The following is a 19,489-nucleotide window of genomic DNA, read 5'->3' as shown; positions in this document are numbered from 1 at the left end:
ACCGGAAGTAGGGCAGGTGAAGGGTGGAGTGGTCATGGCAGAGGGGGATGTTCAGGGCCTGCTTCAGGACGGGTCACTGAGTTCAAGTGGGGAGAAAGCAGTCCCCACATCTCATCCACATACTGTCCCCTTGATGCTCTGAGGATAGGCTGCTCCTCACCACGTGGTCAGGCCCCCAGAGGGGTAAGTGAGGGTCTACGTGAGGCAGTGGTTGGTGCCTCCATGTGGGAAAGGGACTGTCCCTCTCCTTTTCTCTCTGAAACACACACACACACACACACACACACACACACACACACACAGACATATTTCAGTACAAGGTGGGCAGGCAGCTGTTACCCTCCCTCCTATTCTCTAGGACGGCTGCTAGACAGACCCTCCCTCCTGTGCAGGGAGGTCCCAGCGAGGCCTAAGGGGAGAATGTGACCCTGTTGTGTCAGTCACAGAGCCCAAGGGCCACTTCCCTTCTGTCCAAGGATGGGGAATCCAATCCCCCCTGCTTCTGAGATCAAAATACCAAGCCAGGCAGTACCAGGCAGAGTTCTCCATGAGCCCCGTGATCTCAGCTCACAGGGACACCTACAGGTGCTACAGCTCACATACCTCCTCCCCGTTCCATCTCTCATTCCTCAGTGAGCCCGTGGTGCTCCTGGTCTCTGGTGCGGCCGCTGACCCTGTCCTTTCTGAGCTCAGTCATTCAGGGCCCTGTGCCAGGAGAGGTGAGGCTAGGATGGAAGAAATACAATTACAGTGTCTTGAGCTCAGCTGTGGGATGCCGGTGGGGAGACCTTTGCAATGTAGCCTCTTGTTTTCTCTAGGGACCTTCCCCAAACCCGCCCTCTCTGCGGAGCCAGGGCCTGTCATCCCCCGGGGAAGGTCCCTGACCATCTCCTGTCAGGGAACCCCAGGGGCTGAGGAGTACCGTCTGTATAAAGAGGGAAGCCCAGGACCATGGAAAAGAGAGAAGCCACTAAAGCCAGGAGACAGGGTGATGTTCTCCATCACACACATGAGAGATCATGATGCTGGGATATTTCACTGCTACTATCTCAACCCTGATGGCTGGTCAGAGCGCAGTGACCCCCTGGAGCTGGTGACAACAGGTGAGAGGACATCAGGGGTCCCAGGCTCAGGCTCTGCCCTCAGAATGGGGGTCTGCTCTCAGGGTTTCTCCCTCTCACAGCCCAGCCCTGGGGGACATGAGGGAGGTGTGATCCCCATTTAACATGCTGCCTCCTCCTCTCCTAGCATCCTACAGCAAACCCAGCCTCTCCGCCCTGCCCGGCCCTGTCGTGACGTCAGGAGGGAATGTGACCCTCCAATGTGGCTCAGGGCAGGGATATCACAGGTTCCTTCTGACTAAGGAAGGAGATCAGAGACTCTCCTGGTCCCTGGACTCACAGACACAGCCCAGTGGGCAGTCCCAGGCCCTCTTCCCTGTGGGGCCCTTGACCGCAAGCCACAGGTGGATTTTCAGATGCTATGGCTGCTACTACAGGGACAGGCCCCTGGTGTGCTCACACCCCAGTGACGCCCTAGGGCTCCTGGTCTCAGGTGAGTCGCATTATTACGGCATCCGTGGATTGAGGCACCAGATAAATTCCTGGCATATGTGCTGGGAGGGGAGCCCCATGTGAGATGGTGAGGGGAGCTCCGGGGCTCCTGGGGTCCCTTCTCTTCTCCTGGGGGTAAAGAAAGAAGGGGGTTATAGGAGGAGGAGCCCCTGTAATTCACATCTGGTCTCCCCAGGTGCGTCGGGAAAGCCCTCCCTCCTGAGCCAGCAGGGCCCCATCGTGGCCTCTGGACAGAGCCTGACCCTCCAGTGTCGCTCTGATGTCGGCTATGACAGATTCGCTCTGCACAAGGAGGGGGAACGGGACCTCCCCCAGAGCCCTGTCCTGCAGCCCCAGGCTGGGCTCTCTCAGGCCCACTTCCCCCTGGGCACTGTGAGCAGCTCCCACGGGGGCCGGTACAGATGCTCCGGTGGATACAACCTCTCCTCTGAGTGGTCGGCCCCCAGTGACCCCCTGGACATCCTGGTGGCAGGTGAGGAGCCAGTGGGTTCAGTCAGGGACCCAGACTCTGCACAGGCTCTGCTGGGGGTCTCAGGTGCTGAGGCCAGAATGAGAGTGCAGGCCCCAGGGAGGGAGGGAGACAGAGAGAGATAGGGAAGGGGCTGGGAGGGGGAAGGAGAAGACACAGAGAAACAGAGACAGACAGAGAGGAGGGTCCTCAGAGAGAGGCCTGGTGACTCTCAGGGCAGAGCAAGCTGGGCAGGCAGCCCTCACTCTCCCTCCTTCTCTCTCTCTAGGACAGCTGTCTGACACACCCTCCCTCTTGGTGCAGCCAGGCCCCAGGGTGGCCTCAGGAGAGAACGTGACCCTGCTGTGTCAGTCACAGAGCCAGAGGGACACGTTCCTTCTGGCCAAGGAGGGGGCAACCGATCCCCCCTCTCATCTGCGATCAGAGCACCGAGCTCAGCAGTTCCAGGCAGAGTTCTCCATGAGTCCTGTGACGTCAGCCCAATGGGGCACCTACAGGTGCTATAGCTCAAGCAGCACCTCGCCCTACCTGCTGTCATACCCCAGTAAGCCCCTGGAGCTTCTGGTCTCAGGTGAGGTCCCCTTACCCTGTCTGGTGACATGTGAACTCAGGGTCCCCTCCTGAGAATTCGGGGCTGAAAGGGAAGGAGGGGTCTCTAGGGATGGTCACCCAGACAACATCTGCACCTCACACACCCTCCTAACCCTGCTCAGCCCTCCCCTCACCTGGACCCAGAAGGCACCAGTTGGACAGGGGGAGTGTCTTGGGGGCCACAGAGCAGATACAGGAGGATCTGAGTGAGGTGGGGACTCCATGGTGAGCCAGACTCTCAAACCTTTCTGGCCTCCTTCCCAGGACTCCCTGGGTCTCAAGCCCCCCACCCTCAGGGCCCATGTCTGCAGCTCAGGAACCATTGGGTCCTTCTTGCTCAGAAGGAGCACTGACTCAACCAGGTGTTTGAGAGTCTCTCCCAGGATCTAATGGCCCCTGACACTGAAGAGAGGCTTGTGTGGGGGCTGGGGTCTGGGGAGATCTCAGGGAAACCACAGGCCCCCAGGGCTCGGAGTTTTCACGTCCACACCCCTGGGGAATCTGGCTTGGAGACCAGAAGTAGGGCAGGTGAATGGTGGAGTGGTCATGGCAGAGGGGGATGTTGAGGGCCTGCTTCAGGACGGGTCACTGAGTTCAAGTGGGGAGAAAGAAGTCCCCACATCTCACCCACATCCTGACCCCAGGATGCTCTGAGGATAGGCTGCTCCGCACCACGTGGTCAGGCCCCCAGAGGGGTAAGTGAGGGTCTACGTGAGGCAGTGGTTGGTGCCTCCATGCGGGAAAGGGACTGTCCCTCTCCTTTTCTCTCTGAAACACACACACACACACACACACACACACACACACTCACACACACAGCATTTCAGTACAAGGTGGGCAGGCAGCTGTTACCCTCCCTCCTATTCTCTAGGACGGCTGCCAGACAGACCCTCCCTCCTGTGCAGCGAGGCCCCAGCGAGGCCTCAGCGGAGAACGTGACCCTGTTGTGTCAGTCACAGAGCCCAAGGGACACTTTCCTTCTGTCCAAGGATGGGGAATCCAATCCCCCCTGCTTCTGAGATCAAAATACCAAGCCCGGCAGTACCAGGCTGAGTTCTCCATGAGCCCCGTGATCTCAGCTCACGGGGACACCTACAGGTGCTACAGCTCACACACCTCCTCCCCGTTCCATCTCTCATTCCTCAGTGAGCCCGTGGTGCTCCTGGTCTCTGGTGCGGCCGCTGACCCTGTCCTTTCTGAGCTCAGTCATTCAGGGCCCTGTGCCAGGAGAGGTGAGGCTAGGATGGAAGAAATACAATTACAGTGTCTTGAGCTCAGCTGTGGGATGCCGGTGGGGAGACCTTTGCAATGTAGCCTCTTGTTTTCTCTAGGGACCTTCCCCAAACCCACCCTCTCTGCGGAGCCAGGGCCTGTCATTCCCCGGGGAAGGTCCCTGACCATCTCCTGTCAGGGGTCCCCAGGGGCTGAGGAGTACCGACTGTATAAAGAGGGAAGCCCAGGACCATGGAAAAGAGAGAAGCCACTAAAGCCAGGAGACAGGGTGATGTTCTCCATCACACACATGAGAGATCATGATGCTGGGATATTTCACTGCTACTATCTCAACCCTGATGGCTGGTCAGAGCGTAGTGACCCCCTGGAGCTGGTGACAATAGGTGAGAGGACATCAGGGTTCCGAGCCTCAGGCTCTGCCCTCAGAATGGGGGTCTGCTCTCAGGGTTTCTCCCTCTCACAGCCCAGCCCTGGGGGACATGATGGAGGTGTGATCCCCATTTAACATGCTGCTTTCTCCTCTCCTAGCATCCTACAGCAAACCCAGCCTCTCCGCCCTGCCCGGCCCTGTCGTGACCTCAGGAGGGAACGTGACCCTCCAGTGTGGCTCAGGGCAGGGATATCACAGGTTCATTCTGACTAAGGAAGGAGATCACAGGCTCTCCTGGACCCAGGACTCACAGCCACAGCCCAGTGGGCAGTCTCAGGCCCTGTTCACTGTGGGCCCCGTGACCCCCGGCCACAGGTGGACGTTCAGATGCTATGGCTGCTACAGGGACAACCCACAGGTGTGCTCACACCCCAGTGATGCCCTAGGGCTCCTGGTCTCAGGTAAGTCCCATTATTCCGTCTTCCATGGATTAGGCATCAGATAAATTCCTGGCATCTTTGCTGAATGGGGAGCCCCATGTGAGATGGTTAAGGGAGTACAGGGACTTCTGAGGTACCTTCTCTGTCCTGTGGGTAAAGAAAGAAGAAGGGGTTTATGGGAGCAGCAGCCCCTGTAATTCTCATCTGGTCTCCCCAGGTGAGTCTGGGAAGTCCTCCCTCCTGAGCCAGCAGGGCCCCATCGTGGCCTCTGGACAGAGCCTGACCTTCCAGTGCCACTCTGATGTCGGCTATGACAGATACGCTCTGCACAAGGAGGGGGGACGGGACCTTCCCCAGAGCCTTGTCCTGCAGCCCCAGGCTGGGCTCTCTCAGGCCCACTTCCCCCTGGGCACTGTGAGCAGCTCCCACGGGAGTCGGTACCGTTGCTACAGTGGATACTACCTCTCCTCTGAGTGGTCTGCCCCTAGGGATCCTCTGAACATCCTGGTGGCAGGTGAGGATCCTTGGGCTCAGTCAGAGACCCAGACTCTGCACATGCGCTGCTGGGGGTGTCAGGTGGTGAAGCCAGAATTAAAGTTCAGGCCCCAGGGAGGGAGGGAGACAGAGAGAGATGGGGGTTGGGAGTAGAGAGAGGGAGACTCAGAGAAACAAAGACACAGAGAGAGGAGTGTCCTCAGAGTGAGACATGGTGACTCTCAGGTCAAAACAAGCTGTGCTGGCATCCATCACCTTCCCTCCCTCTCTCTAGGACACCTGTCTGACAGACCATCCCTCTAGGTGCACCCAGGCCCCAGGGTGGCCTCAGGAGAGAACGTGACCCTGCTGTGTCAGTCACAGAGCCAGAGGGACACATTCCTTCTGTCCAAGGTGGGGGCAGCCGATCCCCCCCTTGTGTCTGAGTTCAGAGCACCGAGCTCAGCAGAACTAGGCACAGTTCTCCATAACTCCTGTGACCTCAGCCCACAGGGGCACCTACAGATGGTATAGCTCACCCATCACCCCTCTCTCCTACCTTCTGTCATACCCCAGTGAGCCCCTGGAGCTCCTGGTCTCAGGTGAGGGCCCCTGACCCTGTCTGATGAGATGTGAACTCAGGTTCCCGTCCTGACAATTTGGGGCTGAAAGGGAAGAAGGGGTCTCTAGGGGTGGTCACCGAGACAACATCCTCACCTCAGACACCCTCCTAACCCTAGAAGGCACCAGTTGGACAGTGGGAGTGGCTCAGGGGCCACAGGCAAGATATAGGAGGATCTGAGTGAGGTGGGGACTCCATGGTTAGCCCACACTCTCAAACTTTTCGGGCCTCCTTCCCAGGACTCACTGGAACCCCAGCCCTCCCCCCTACTCCCCCCCCCCACACAGGGCCCATGTCTGTAGCTGAGGTTTCACTAGGCCCTTCTTGCTCAGAATCAGCAGTGACCCCCACCCCGCAGGTGGTTCAGAGTCTCTCACAGGATCTAATGGCCCCTGACACCAGAGACAGACTTGTGTGGGGACTGGGGTCAGGGGAGACCACAGGCCCCCAGGGCTCAGAGTTTTTGTGTCCACACCCCTGGGGAATCTGGCTTGGAGACAGAAGTAGGGCATTTGTAGGGTGGGGTGGTCATGGCAGAGGGGGATGTTGAGGCCTAGCATCAGGAGAGGGCACCGAGTTCAAGTGGGGAGAGGGCAGTTCCCACGTCTCACCCACATGCTGACCCCAGGAGGCTCCGAGGATAGGCTGCTCCCCACCACGTGGTCAGGTCCCCTGAGGTGTAAGTGAGGGTCTATATGAGGCAGTGGTGGGTGCCTCCATGTGGGAAAGGTACTGTCCCTCTCCTTTTATCTTTGAAATATATATATATATATATATATATATATATATATATATATATAATCCTTTTTTATTATTTTTAAATTTTATTTTATTGTTTACAGTATTACAAATAGTAGTACATTTATCTCCTTTTTTCCCCCATTGACCATTCCCCTGCCTTCCCTACCCCTTGGCACATGCCCTCATCTCACCCCCCTAGTGTCTTTTGTCCATTGTTTGTGCTTATATGCATGCATACAAGTCCTTTGGTTGATGTCTACCCCTCCCTCCAACACTCCCCAGCCTTCCCCTTGTAATTTGACAGTCTATTCAATGATTCACTGCTTTTTATCTATCTTTTTATTCATCACGTTATAATGTTCTTTATTTTCCATAAATGAGTGAGATCATGTGGTATTTTTCTTTCATTGCCTGGCTTATTTCTCTTAGCATGATGCTCTTCAGTTCCATCCATGCTGCTGCAAATGGTAAGAATTCCTTCTTTTTTATAGCAGCATAGTATTCCATTGTAAAATGTACCATAGTTTTCTAATCCACTCATCTGCTGATGGGCATTTAGGCTGTTTCCAAATCTTAGCTATGGTAAATTGTGCTGCTATGAACACAGGGGTGCATACATCCTTTCTGATTGGTGTTTCTAGTTTCTTAGGATATATTCCTCAAAGTGGGATCACTGGGTCAAATGGGAGTTCCGTTTTTAGTTTTTTGAGGAAACTCCATTCTGTTCTCCACAGTGGCTGCACCAGTCTGCATTCCCACCAGCAGTGCACGAGGGTTCCTTTTTCTCTGCATCCTCGCCAGCACTTGTCGTTTGTTGATTTGTTGATGATAGCCATTCTGACAGGTGTGAGATGGTACCGCGTTGTCGTTTTGATTTGCATCTCTCGGATAATTAGTGACTGAGCATGTTTTCATATGTCTCTTGGCCTTCCTTCTGTCTTCTTTTGAAAAGTATCTATTTAGGTCCATTGCCCATTTTTTTTATTGGATCCTTTATCTTCCTTTTGTTATGTTGTATGAGTTCCCTGTAGATGCTGGAGATTAAATCTTTATTGGTGATAACATTGGCAAATATGTTCTCCCATACAGTGGGTTTTTTTGTTGTTTTGTTGATGGTTTCTTTTGCTGTGAAAAAGCTTTTTGTTTTGATGTAGTCCCATTTGTTTATTTTCTCTTTCGTTTTCGTTGCCCTAGGAGCTCTTTCGGTGAAGAAATTGCTTTGGCATATGTCTGAGATTTCGCTGCCTGTGGATTCCTCTAGTATTTTTATGTTTTCCTGTCTTTTGTTTAAGTCTTTTATCCATTTAGAGTTTATTTTTGTGTGTGGTGTAAGTTGGTGATCTAGTTTCATTTTTTTCCCATGTATCTGTCCAATTTTCCCAACACCATTTATTAAAGAGAGTGTCTTCACTCCATTGCATGTTCATGCCTCCTTTTTCAAATATTGAGCATAGTGGTTTGGGTCAATTTCTGGGTTTTCTATTCTGTTCCATTGATCTATATGTCTGTTCTTGTGCTAGTACCAGGCTGTTTTGAGAACAGTGGCTTTGTAATACAGCTTGAAATCTTGTATTGAGATCCCACCTATTTTGTTTTTCTTTCTCAGGATTGCTGTAGCTATTAGGGGTCTTTTTAAAATTCCAGATAAATTTTTGGAGAGTTCTTTCTAGGTCTGTGAAATATGCCATTGGTATTTTAATGTGGAGTGTATTGAATTTATAGATTGCTTTGGGTAGTATGTACATTTTAATGATGTTGATTCTACCAATCCATGAACATGGTATGTTCTTCCATCTCTTTATGTCTTCCTCTATCTCTTTTTTCAGTATCCTGTAGTTTTCTGCGTATAGGTCTTTTACCTCCTTAGTTAAGTATAGTCTCTCTTTATGTAAGTTTACTCTTGGTGTATAGAAATACCATAGATTTCTTGGCATTAATTTTGTATCCTGCTACATTGCCGAATTCATTTATTAAGTTTAATTTTTTTTTTGATGGAGTCTTTAGGGTTTTTTAGTACAATATAATTTCATCTGAATAAGGACAGTTTTAGTTCTTCTTTTCCAATGTGGATGCCATTTACTTCTTCTTGTCTAATCACAATGGCTAATACTTCCCGTACTATGTGGAACAGGAGTGGTGAGAGTGAGCATCCCAGTCTTGTTCCTGTTCTTAGGGGAAATGGTTTTAGTTTTTGCCCATTGAGTATGATGTTGGCTGTGGGTTTGTCATATATGGCTTTTATTATGTTGAGGTATGATCCTTCTATTCCCACCTTGCTGAGTGTTTTTATCAAGAAAAGGTGTTGTATTTTGTCAAATGCTTTTTCTGCATCAATTGATATGACTGTGTAATTTTTTTATCTCTCAATTTGTTTATGTGATGTATCACGTTTATTGATTTGCGGATGTTGTACCATCCTTGCATCCCTGGGAAAAATCCTGCTTGGTCATGGTGTATGATCTTTCTGATGTACTGCTCAATCCGATTTGCTAGGATTTTGTTGAGGATTTTGACATCTATGTTCATGAGGGATATTGGCCTGTAATTCTCTTTCATTGTGTTGTCTTTATCTGTTTTTGGTATTAGGGTGATGCTGGCTTCATAGAATGAGTTTAGGAGTGTTCCTTCCTCTTGAATTTTTTGGAATAGTCTGAGGAGGATAGGTTTAGTTCTTCCTTGAATGTTTGGTAAAACTCCCCTGTCAAGCTGTCTGGCCCCGGGCTTTTGTTTGCTGGAAGCTTTTTGATGACAACTTCAATTTCTTCCATAGTTATTGGCTTATTGAGATGTTTAGATTCTTCCTGATTGAGTTTTGGAAGGTTATATTTTTCTAGGAATATGTCCATTTCCTCCAGGTTGTCCAGTTTCTTGGAATAGAGTTGTTCAAAGTATTTTTTAACAATCCTGTGTATTTCTGTGGGGTCTGTTGTTATTTCTCCTCTTTCATTTCTGATTTTGTTTATTTGGGTCCTCTCTCTTTGCTTCTTGGTGAGCCTGGCTAGAGGTTCAACAATCTTGTTTATCCTTTCAAAGAACCAGCTCTTGGTTCTTTTGATCTTTTGTATTTTATTTATTTATTTTTTTGGTCTCTATGTTGTTTATCTCCACTCTGATCTTTATTATTTCCTTCCTTATGCTTACACTGGGATTTTCTTGTTGCCCTCTTTCTAACTCTTTGAGTTGTAGGGTTAGGTAATTTATTACTATTGTTTCTTGTTTTTTGCAGTAGGCTTGTAGAGCTATGAACTTTCCTCTCAAGACTGCTTTCGCTGTGTCCTATAGATTTTGGATTGTTGTGTTTTCATTGTCGTTTGTTGCCATGATGTTTTTTATTTCTTCTTTGATCTCTCTGGTAACTCAGTCATTGTTTAATAGCATGCTATTTAGTCTCCATGTGTTTGATTTTTTTATTGTTGTTGATTTCCAGTTTTATGCCACTGTGATCTGAGAAGATGCTTGATATGATTTCTTCTTGAATTTGAAGAGACTTTGCCTGTGACCCAATATATGGTCTATCTTTGAAAATGACCCATGTGCACTTGAGAAGAATGTATATTCTGTGGTTTTGGGGTGAAATGTTCTGAAGGTATCAATTAATTCCATCTGATCTAGTGAATCATTTAGGATTGATGTTTCTTTGCTAATTTTTTGTTTAGAGGATTTGTCCAATGGTGATAGTGGGGTATTAATGTCCCCTACTATGATTGTATTGCTGTCAATCTCTCCCTTGATATCCTCCAGAAGTTCTTTTATGTATTTGGGTGCTCCTGTATTCGGTGCATATATGTTTACCAGAGTTATTTCTTCTTGTTGGATTGGTCCCTTTAGTATTATGAAGTAGCCTTCCTTATCTCTTTTTATGTCCTTCAGTTTGAGATCTAATTTGTCAGATATAAGTATTGCTACCCCAGCTTTTTTTTTCTTTTTCATTCACCTGTAAAACCTTTCTCAATCCCTTCACTATCAGTCTGTGTGCATTTTTTTTTTTTTCTGAGGCGGGTTTCGTGTAGACAGCAGATATATGGGTCATGATTTTTTATCCACTCAGTTACCCTATGTCTTTTGATTGGGGCATTTAATCCATTTACATTTAAAGTTATTGTTGATAGGTACTTGTTTGTCACCATTTTTATTCTTTACCCCTGTGTTCCTTCTTCACTTCCTATTTCTTCTTTTTACAGCAGACCCTTTAGCATTTCTTTCATTGCTGGTTTGGTGGTAATAAACTCCCTTAGTCCTTTTTTGTCTGTGAAGCTCCTGATTTCACCCTCAATTTTGATTGATAGCCTAGCTGGGTACAGTATTCTTGGATTCAGGCCCTTCCTTTGCATGACTTTGTATATTTCATTCCATTCCCTTCTGGCCTGATGTGTTTCTATTGAGAAATCAGTCGCTAGTCTGATGGGAGATCCTTTGTAGGTAACTTTCTGTCTCTGGCCACTTTTAAGATTCTTACTTTGTCGTTGGTGTTTGCCAATTTAATTATAATGTACCTTGGCGTCGGTCTTTTGGGGTTCATTTTGCTTGGGACTCTGTGAGCTTCTTGGATTTGTGTGGGGTTTTTCTGCCCTATATCAGGGAAGTTTTCTGTCATTATTTCTTCAAACAGGTTTTCTATTCCTAGCTCAGTTTCATCTCCTTCTGGCACCTCTATTATGTGGATGTTGTTTTGTTTCATGTTGTCCCAAAGTTCCTTTAGGCTTTCCTTCTGTTTTTTAACTTTTTTTCTAGATGCTTCTCTGCTTGGGTATTTTTTTCTACCTTGTCTTCTAGCTCACTGATGTGGACCTCTGCTTCTTCTAGTCTACTATTGATGATTTCTATTGAGTTCTTTATAGAAGAGATGTATTGGTTCTTCTTCATTTCCTCTTGGTTCTTACACATATTGTTGAATTTGTCTTCCATTCTTTTCAGCAACCTTATGACCATTTCTCTGAATCATTTCTCTGATAGGTTGCTTGCCTCCATTTCCTTTACTTCCTTTTCTGGTGATGCCTCCTTTTCTTTCATATGTGGGATGTTTCTTTGTCTCCCCATGATCTCTCTTCTCCAGGTGTTTGGTTATGTAGTTCTCTCTCTCCTTTTCCTAGGCAAAACCTAACCTTTCCGTGAGAAGGTGCAGAGCTGCTCCATGTCCACATATTCACGTTGCTTGGGGTCTAGAGGCTCCAGAGGCTCACCGGGGAGTGATAGCAGGTAGGGGGAGGTGCTGTGTGAGCTGTAGCACCTGTAGGTGCCCCCATGAGCTGAGGTCACAGGGCTCCTGGAGAACTCTGTCTGGAATTCCCAGCTCAGTGCTTTGATCTCAGACGCAGGGGGAGATCAGCTACCCCCTCCTTGGATAGAAGGATAGTGTCCTTTGTGTTGTGTGACTGACACAGCAGGGTCACATTCTCCCCTGAGGCCATGCTGGGTCCTGGCTGCACCAAGAAGGAGGGTGTGTCAGGCAACCCTCCTAGAGAGAAGGAGGGAGGGTGACAGCTGCCTGCCCACTTTGTACTTAAAAATATATATATATGGTAGGGAAGATGGCTACCAACAGGCAGGCAGACTGCAAGATAGTGTGTGAGTGAGAGAATGAATGGAGTGTGTGTGATCGCATTGGGAGTGTTTATTTGTGAGTTGAGGGACAGCTATGCTCCAAGGGACTGTGTTCCTGGGTTCACAACTCTTCCCGGGGAGTTGTTGTTGTAGATTCCCAGGATTTTTAGACTTCTGATAACAGCCATTCTTCCCTTCAAGATGGCGCAGTCTCCACGTCATAGCCGGTTGCTCTGGGAGGGATTTCAGCAGCAGTGGAGGCTGACCAGTCAGGGGAATCCCGTCTGGCAATCCCCAACAGTCCCTTGGAGCATAGCTGTCCCTCAACTCACAAATAAACACTCCCAATGCGATCACACACACTCCATTCATTCTCTCACTCACACACTATCTTGCAGTCTGCCTGCCTGTTGGTAGCCATCTTCCCTACCATATATATATATTTTTTAAGTACAAAGTGGGCAGGCAGCTGTCACCCTCCCTCCTTCTCTCTAGGAGGGTTGCCTGACACACCCTCCTTCTTGGTGCAGCCAGGACCCAGCATGGCCTCAGGGGAGAATGTGATCCTGCTGTGCCAGTCACACAACACAAAGGACACTATCCTTCTATCCAAGGAGGGGGTAGCTGATCTCCTCCTGCGTCTGAGATCAAAGCACTGAGCTGGGAATTCCAGACAGAGTTCTCCAGGAGCCCTGTGACCTCAGCTCATGGGGGCACCTACAGGTGCTACAGCTCACACAGCACCTCCCCCTACCTGCTATCACTCCCCAGTGAGCCTCTGGAGCTCCTGGTCTCAGATAAGTGTCCCCTGACCCAGACCTTTCTGAGCTCTTCATTCAGGGCCCTGTGCCTGGGAGAGGTGAGGCTAGGATGGAAGAAATACAATAACAATGTCTTGGGCTGAGCTGTGGGATGCGGGTGGGGAGGCCTTTGTAATGTAGCCTCTTGCTTTCTCTAGGGCCCCTCCCCAAACCCACCCTCTGGGCTGAGCCAGGCCCTGTCATCCCCCAGGGGAGCCCCGTGAGCATCTGGTGTCAGGGGACCCCAGGGGCCGCAAAGTACCGTCTGGATAAAGAGGGAAGCCCAGCACCATGGAAAAGAGAGACGCCACTAGAGCCTGGTGACAAGGTGATGTTCTCCATCACACACATGACAGAGCGTGATGCTGGGAGATATCACTGTTACTTTCTCAGCTTTGATGGCTGGTCAGAGCGCAGTGACCCCCTGGAGCTAGTGGTGACAGGTGAGAGGACACTCACGAGTCCCAGTCTCAGGCCCTTCCCTCAGGAAGAGGGTTTTATCTCAGGGTGTCCCCCTCTCACAGCCCAGCCCTGCGGGACATGAGGGAGGTGTGAGCCCATTTAACACTCTGCCTCTTCCTCTCCTAGGATCCTACAGCAAACCCAGCCTCTCAGCTTTGCCCAGCCCTGTCGTGACCTCAGGAGGGAATGTGACCCTCCAGTGTGGCTCATGGGAGGAATTTGACAGGTTCATTTTGACTAAGGAAGGAGATCACAGGCTCTCCTGGTCCCTGGACTCACAGCCACAGCCCAGTGGTCAGTTCCAGGCCCTGTTCTCTGTGGGCCCCGTGACCCCCAACCACAGGTGGATGTTCAGATGTTATGGTTGCTGCAGGGACAACCCCCAGGTGTGCTCACACCCCAGTGATGCCCTAGGACTCCTGGTCTCAGGTGAGTCCCATTGCTACTTCATCCCTGGATTGAGGGACCAGACATAATATGGGCATCTTTGCTGGGAGGGGAGCCCCATGTGAGAGGGCGAGAGGAAGGGCTCCTGAGCCAGACACACAGAGAGAGACAGTGATAACAGGGTGCCAGGCCAGGAGAAGGGGTTTATGGGAGGAGCAGCCCCTGTAATTCATGTCTGGTCTCCCCAGGTGAGTCTGGGAAGCCCTCCCTCCTGAGCCAGCAGGGCCCCATCGTGGCCTCCGGACAGAGCCTGACCCTCCAGTGTCTCTCTGATGTCGGCTATGACAGATTCGCTCTGTCCAAGGAGGGAGGACAGGAAATTCCACAAAGCCTTGTCCTGCAGCCCCAGGCTGGGCTCTCTCAGGCCCACTTCCCCCTGGGCACTGTGAGCAGCTCCCACGGGGGCCGGTACAGATGCTACGGTGGATACAACCTCTCCTCTGAGTGGTCGGCCCCCAGTGACTCCCTGGACATCCTGGTGGCAGGTGAGGATCCAGTGGGTTCAGTCAGGGACCACCCTCTGCACAGGCCCTTCTGGGGTCTCAGATGGTGAGGCCAGAATTAAAGTGCAGATCCCAGGGCGGGAGAGAGACTGAGAGAGATGGGGGATGGGAGTGCAGAAGGGGAGATTCAGAGAAACAAAGACAGAGAGGAGGGTCTTCCGAGAGAGTCCTGTGACTCTGAGGGCAGAACAAAGTGGGCAGGCAGCTCTCAACCTCCTCCCTCTCTTGGACCACAGCCTCACAGACCCTCCCACTGTGCAGCCAGGGCCTCGGGGGAGAACGTGACCCTGCTGTGTCGGTCACACGGCCTGAGGAACACGTTGCTTCTGTTCAAGGAAGGGGCAGCCGATCCACGTCTGCTTCTGAGATCAGAGCAACGAGCTCTGAGCTGGGCAGTTCTAGGTAGAGTTCTCTATGAGCCATGTGACCTCAGCCCACGAGGGCACCTACAGGTGTTACAGCTCACACAGCACCTCCCCCCACCTGCTGTCACACCCCAGTGAGCCCCTGGAGCTTCTAGTCTCAGGTGAGGGCCCCTGACCCTGTCCTTTCTGAGCTCAGTTATTCAGGGCCCTGTGCCCAGGAGAGGTGAGGCTAGGATGGAAGAAATACACGAACGGTGTCTTGTGCTGAGCTGTGGGATGCGAGTGGGGAGGCCTTTGAAATGTAGTCTCTTGTTTTCACTAGGAAACTTCCCCAAACCCACCCTCTGGGCCGAACCAGCCCCTGTGATCCCCCTGGGGAGGCCCCTGACTATCTCCTGTCAGGGAACCCCAGGGGCTGAGGAGTACCGTCTGTATAAAGAGGGAAGCCCAGCACCATGGAAAAGAGAGAAGCCACTGAAGCCCGGAGACAAGGTGATGTTCTCCATCACACACATGACAGAGCGTGATGTTGGGATATTTCACTGCTACTATCTCAACCCTGATGGCTGGTCAGAGCCCAGTGACCCCCTGGAGCTGGTGGTAACAGGTGAGAGGACACTCAGGGGTCCCAACCTCAGGCTCTGCCCTCATGAAGGGTGTCTGCTCTCGGGGTGTCTCCCTCTCACAGCCCAGCCCTGGGGGACATGACGGTGGTGTGAGCCCATTTAACACGCTGCCTCTTCCTCTGCTAGGATCCTACAGCAAACCCAGCCTCTCAGCCCTGCCCAGTCCTGTGCTAACCTCAGAAGGGAATGTGACCCTCCAGTGTGGCTCAGGGCAGGGATTTCACAGGTTCATTCTGACTAAGGAAGGAGATCCCAGGCTCTCCTGGGCCCTGGACTCACAGCCACAGCCCAGTGGGCAGTCCCAGGCCCTGTTCCCTGTGGGGCCCTTCACCGCCAGCCACAGGTGGACAGTCAGATGCTATGGCTGCTACAGGGACAGGCCTCAGGTGTGCTCATACCCCAGTGACACCCTAGAGCTGCTGGTCTCAGGTGAGTTCCATTATTAAATCATCCATGGACTGATATAACAGGTACATTACTGGCATCTTTGCTGGGTGGGGATCCCCATGTGAGATGGTGAGAGGAGCAAAGTGGCTTCTGGGGTGTCTTCTCTTCTCCTGGGGGTATGGTAATGAGAAGGAGTTTATGGGAGGAGCAGCCCCAGTAATTCACCTCTGGTCTCTCCAAGGTAATTCTGGGAAACCCTCCCTCCTGAGCCAGCAGGGCCCCATCGTGGCCTCTGGACAGAGCCTGACCCTCCAGTGTCGCTCTGATGTCGGCTATGACAGATTCGCTCTGCACAAGGAGGGGGGACAGGACCTCCCCCAGAGCCTTGTTCTGCAGCCCCAGGCTGGGCTCTCTCAGGCCCTCTTCCCCCTGGGCACTGTGAGCAGCTCCCACGGGGGCCGGTACAGATGCTATGGTGGATACAACCTGTCCTCTGAGTGGTCGGCCCCCAGTGACCCCCTGGACATCCTGGTGGCAGGTGAGGAGCCAGTGGGTTCGATCAGGGACCCAGACTCCGCATAGGCCCTGCTCGGGGTCTCAGGTGGTGAGGCCAGAATGAAAGTGCAGGCTTCAGGGAGGGAGGGAGAAAGAGAGAGGCAGGGGTTGGAAGTGGAGGGGGTTAGACTCAGAAACAGAGACAGACAGAGAAGAGGGTCCTCAAAGAGAGGCCTGGTGACACTCAGGGCAGAACTAGGTGGGAAGGCAGCCCTCACCCTCCCTCTCTCTCTCTAGGACACCTGCCTGACAGACCCTCCCTCTCGGGGCAGCCAGGCCCCAGGGTGGCCTCAGGAGAGAATGTGACTCTGCGGTGTCAGTCACAGAGCGCGAGGGACATGTTCCTTCTGTCCAAGGAGGGGGCAGCCGATCCCCCCTCTCGTCTGAGATCAGAGCACCGAGCTCAACAGTTCCAGGCAGAGTTCTCCATGAGCCCTGTGACCTCAGCCCATCGGGGCACCTATAGGTGTTTCAGCTCACATAGCTCCTCCCCCTTCCTGCTGTCACTCCCCAGTGAGCCTCTGGAGCTCCTGGTCTCAGGTGAGAGGCCTCTGAACCTGTCAGCTTTGGGTCCTTTCCCCAGATGGATTATGGGCTGAAACTGGGGTGAGGGGCTCCGGGATGATTGCCACAAGGAGATCCTTTTCTTAGAGGCCCTCCCATCCCATCCACCTCCTTCCCCTTCACCTGGATACTGAAACAGTGGGAGGGTCTCAGGGGTCACAGCACATATGTATGAGGGAGTCTGTGTGAAATGGGGTCCAGGGTCAGCCCAAGTCTCTCACCCTCTTCATGTCCTCACTTCCAGGACCCTCTGGAGACCCCAGCCCTTCACCCACAGGGCCCACCTCCACAGCTGGTGAGTCCCGGGGAGCTCTGCACAGAGGGAGCACAAATCACCCAGGAAGTTCTTTGAGTCTGTCAGGTGATCCAGTGACCCAGATCTTCAAGGACTGGAGTGTGTCCCGGGGGGGCTGAGAGTCCCAGGGTCTGAGGCTGGTGATGGGTGGGGTGGTCATGGCAGAGGGAGATGTGGGGGTGCAGGCTGGGGTAGGGGGAGCTGGGCTCTTGTGGGGAGTGACAGTCCCTACCCGTCCTGCCCCATCTTGAACCCAGGAGGCTCTGAGGACTGGTCTTTCCAACCCCCGGGTTCAGACCCACAGACGGGTAAGTGGGGGTCTCTGTGTGTGTGTGTGGGGTGATGGGTACCTCTATGTGGGGACAGGAGCTGAGCTATAAGGGGTTTAGACACCTCTGAAGTCTCTCACTTGGACAAGCCCTTCCCCCGCCTGGGCATCAGTGTCTCCAAGTGTAAAAGGAGAGAATACTTGTGCAGAGCTGGTGTCCACCTGGGAGGTGGGGGGGAGGGACAGTGTGAGGATAGCACAGGGAACCCACCATCCTGGATTCCAGTCCCAGACCTGCTCCGTCCAGGCTGGGTGACCTGAAGCTCGTGATTAACATCTCTGAGCCTCAGTGAATTGGGTGGTGGGGTCAGCCATGCCTGGTGCATGACTGCTGTGAGGTGAGAGGAGATAAATGACAGGTTCCAGCACATGCCTCGCACACAGTAGGTGATCATTTAAAGGCATCACTGCCTTATTCATGAAGTCACTAATGTCCTAGGTCCCAAATGGCACTGGAAAGGGCTCTTGGTGGCCTTGGTCCTGCTGGTCTCCCTCCTCCTCTTCTTCCTCTTCCTCCTCCTCCGACACCAACGTCAGAGCAAAGGCAGGAGCTCAGGTGAGTAGGGAAGGGTGTGACCTGGGTCACACAATGGGGAGCTCAGAGCACCTGCCACAGGAAAGCCAAATAGATGAAGAATGTCAGCTGAGAAAAAGATATATCCAGAATCCCAAATCAGAAAACCTAGGAAGAATACACTCATTGTCAGCACAGATGTACAGAGGTAAGTTCATCTTTCATCCTTTTCAGTCTCATGAATATGAAACATTCTCACAAGTGCTTTTTCCGAATCTATTGATAAGATCATTTGATTTTTATCCTTCATTGTGTTGATGTGGTGCATCACGTTTATTGGTTCGTGAATACTGAACCATCCTTGCATCTCCAGAAAAAGTCCTCTTGGTCATGGTGTATGATCTTTTTAATTTATTGCTGGATCTGGCAACATGAGGATAAGTGACAGGAGGATTTCAACAGTGGAATCAAGGAGATGCTGTTCCATCTCACTGTCTCTCTTCAGCAGAACAGGATGGTTGAAGGCCCCCATGGAATCTGTATGCACAGGTGAACTGCTCAACATCAAGACTCAGGTAGGCAATGACAACCTCTCCTTCTTCTCTATCAGGGGCATTTTTGGACACAAAGGACAGACAAGCAGAAGAGGATAGACAGATGGTCAGGTGGGTCCCATTCTCCCCAGGCCTGGAGGCTTTTCAAACCCCAACCATGTTTCATCCCTCTCTCTCCCCCTGCTCCAGGCTGCTGCATCTGATGCCCCCCCCTCCCCAGGATGTGACCTACACCCAGCTGAACCTCTTGGCCCTTCAACTACAGACAAGTGCACCCCCATCCTCCCCGTCAGAGGAGCCCCCAGAAGAGCCCAGTGTGTACTAGCTCAGGAGGGACTCAGACCACCACACTCCAGGGAGGGGGCCTACAGGGACTCCAGGAGGAAAGCTGCCTCCTGGACATTCAGCTAGTGCCCCACCACCGCGGAGACCTGAGGTACCGCTGGGACTCTCGGGGAGTCACCTCATTCTATAGCAAAAGATAAGCCAATATCTCTACATTTGGAAATCAAAGCAACAGACTTCTCAATAACGAACGTGTGAACAAAACAAGTGAATGTTTTAACTGAAATTGTAATGTAAATGTGATGCATCAAACTTATGAAATGATAAAATTAATAACCTCAATAAATCAATGGCCTAATCTATCGTGTCAAGAGTTTAGGGGGAAAAAAACAACCATTGCATTGAATCTTTAGATCCATAGACAACTAGATGACAAGAATGTGGCATGTATGCACAATGGAATATAAAACAGCCATAAAGAGAATGAAATCCTGCCATTTGAGACAACATGGATGGACCTAGAGGGTATTATGCTGAGTGAAATGATTCAGACAAGGAAAGATGTCACTTGTTAGAAACTGACCATTGTTCCCACTAGCAGAAAGGTGTGGACAAGGAACCCGGAAGGCTGGTTAACCTTGGAAACTCTGAAAGGTCAGAGCCAACCACTCACTGTCTAGTTCAAACAATGGTAGCTAAAGCGACTTACACCTGTCAATCTTATGTAAATCCTTTCTGATTGGCTATTA

The 19,489-nt window shown here is 51.4% G+C and overlaps 1 protein-coding gene across 1 annotated transcript; it reads left to right on the top strand.

The window, feature by feature from the left end:
• Positions 1 to 547: 547 nt before the first annotated feature.
• On the top strand, positions 548 to 17,648 carry LOC103303399 (immunoglobulin superfamily member 1). The gene is given in 20 exon segments (XM_054710063.1): positions 548 to 659; positions 819 to 1,103; positions 1,249 to 1,554; positions 1,750 to 2,046; positions 2,312 to 2,614; positions 3,966 to 4,250; positions 4,396 to 4,698; positions 4,895 to 5,191; positions 5,447 to 5,580; positions 10,042 to 10,073; positions 12,716 to 12,856; positions 12,997 to 13,298; positions 13,444 to 13,746; positions 14,955 to 15,239; positions 15,385 to 15,687; positions 15,887 to 16,183; positions 16,438 to 16,740; positions 17,009 to 17,059; positions 17,317 to 17,367; positions 17,635 to 17,648. Coding segments are annotated over 20 exon segments (4,404 nt in total).
• The last annotated feature ends 1,841 nt before the right edge of the window (positions 17,649 to 19,489 follow it).

This window comes from Eptesicus fuscus, chromosome 21 (genome assembly GCF_027574615.1).
Source record: "Eptesicus fuscus isolate TK198812 chromosome 21, DD_ASM_mEF_20220401, whole genome shotgun sequence".
In the NCBI taxonomy this organism is placed as follows: domain Eukaryota; kingdom Metazoa; phylum Chordata; class Mammalia; order Chiroptera; family Vespertilionidae; genus Eptesicus; species Eptesicus fuscus.
The sequence above is the reverse complement of the archived record's forward strand: the minus strand, read 5'-3'. Positions and strand labels throughout refer to the sequence as shown.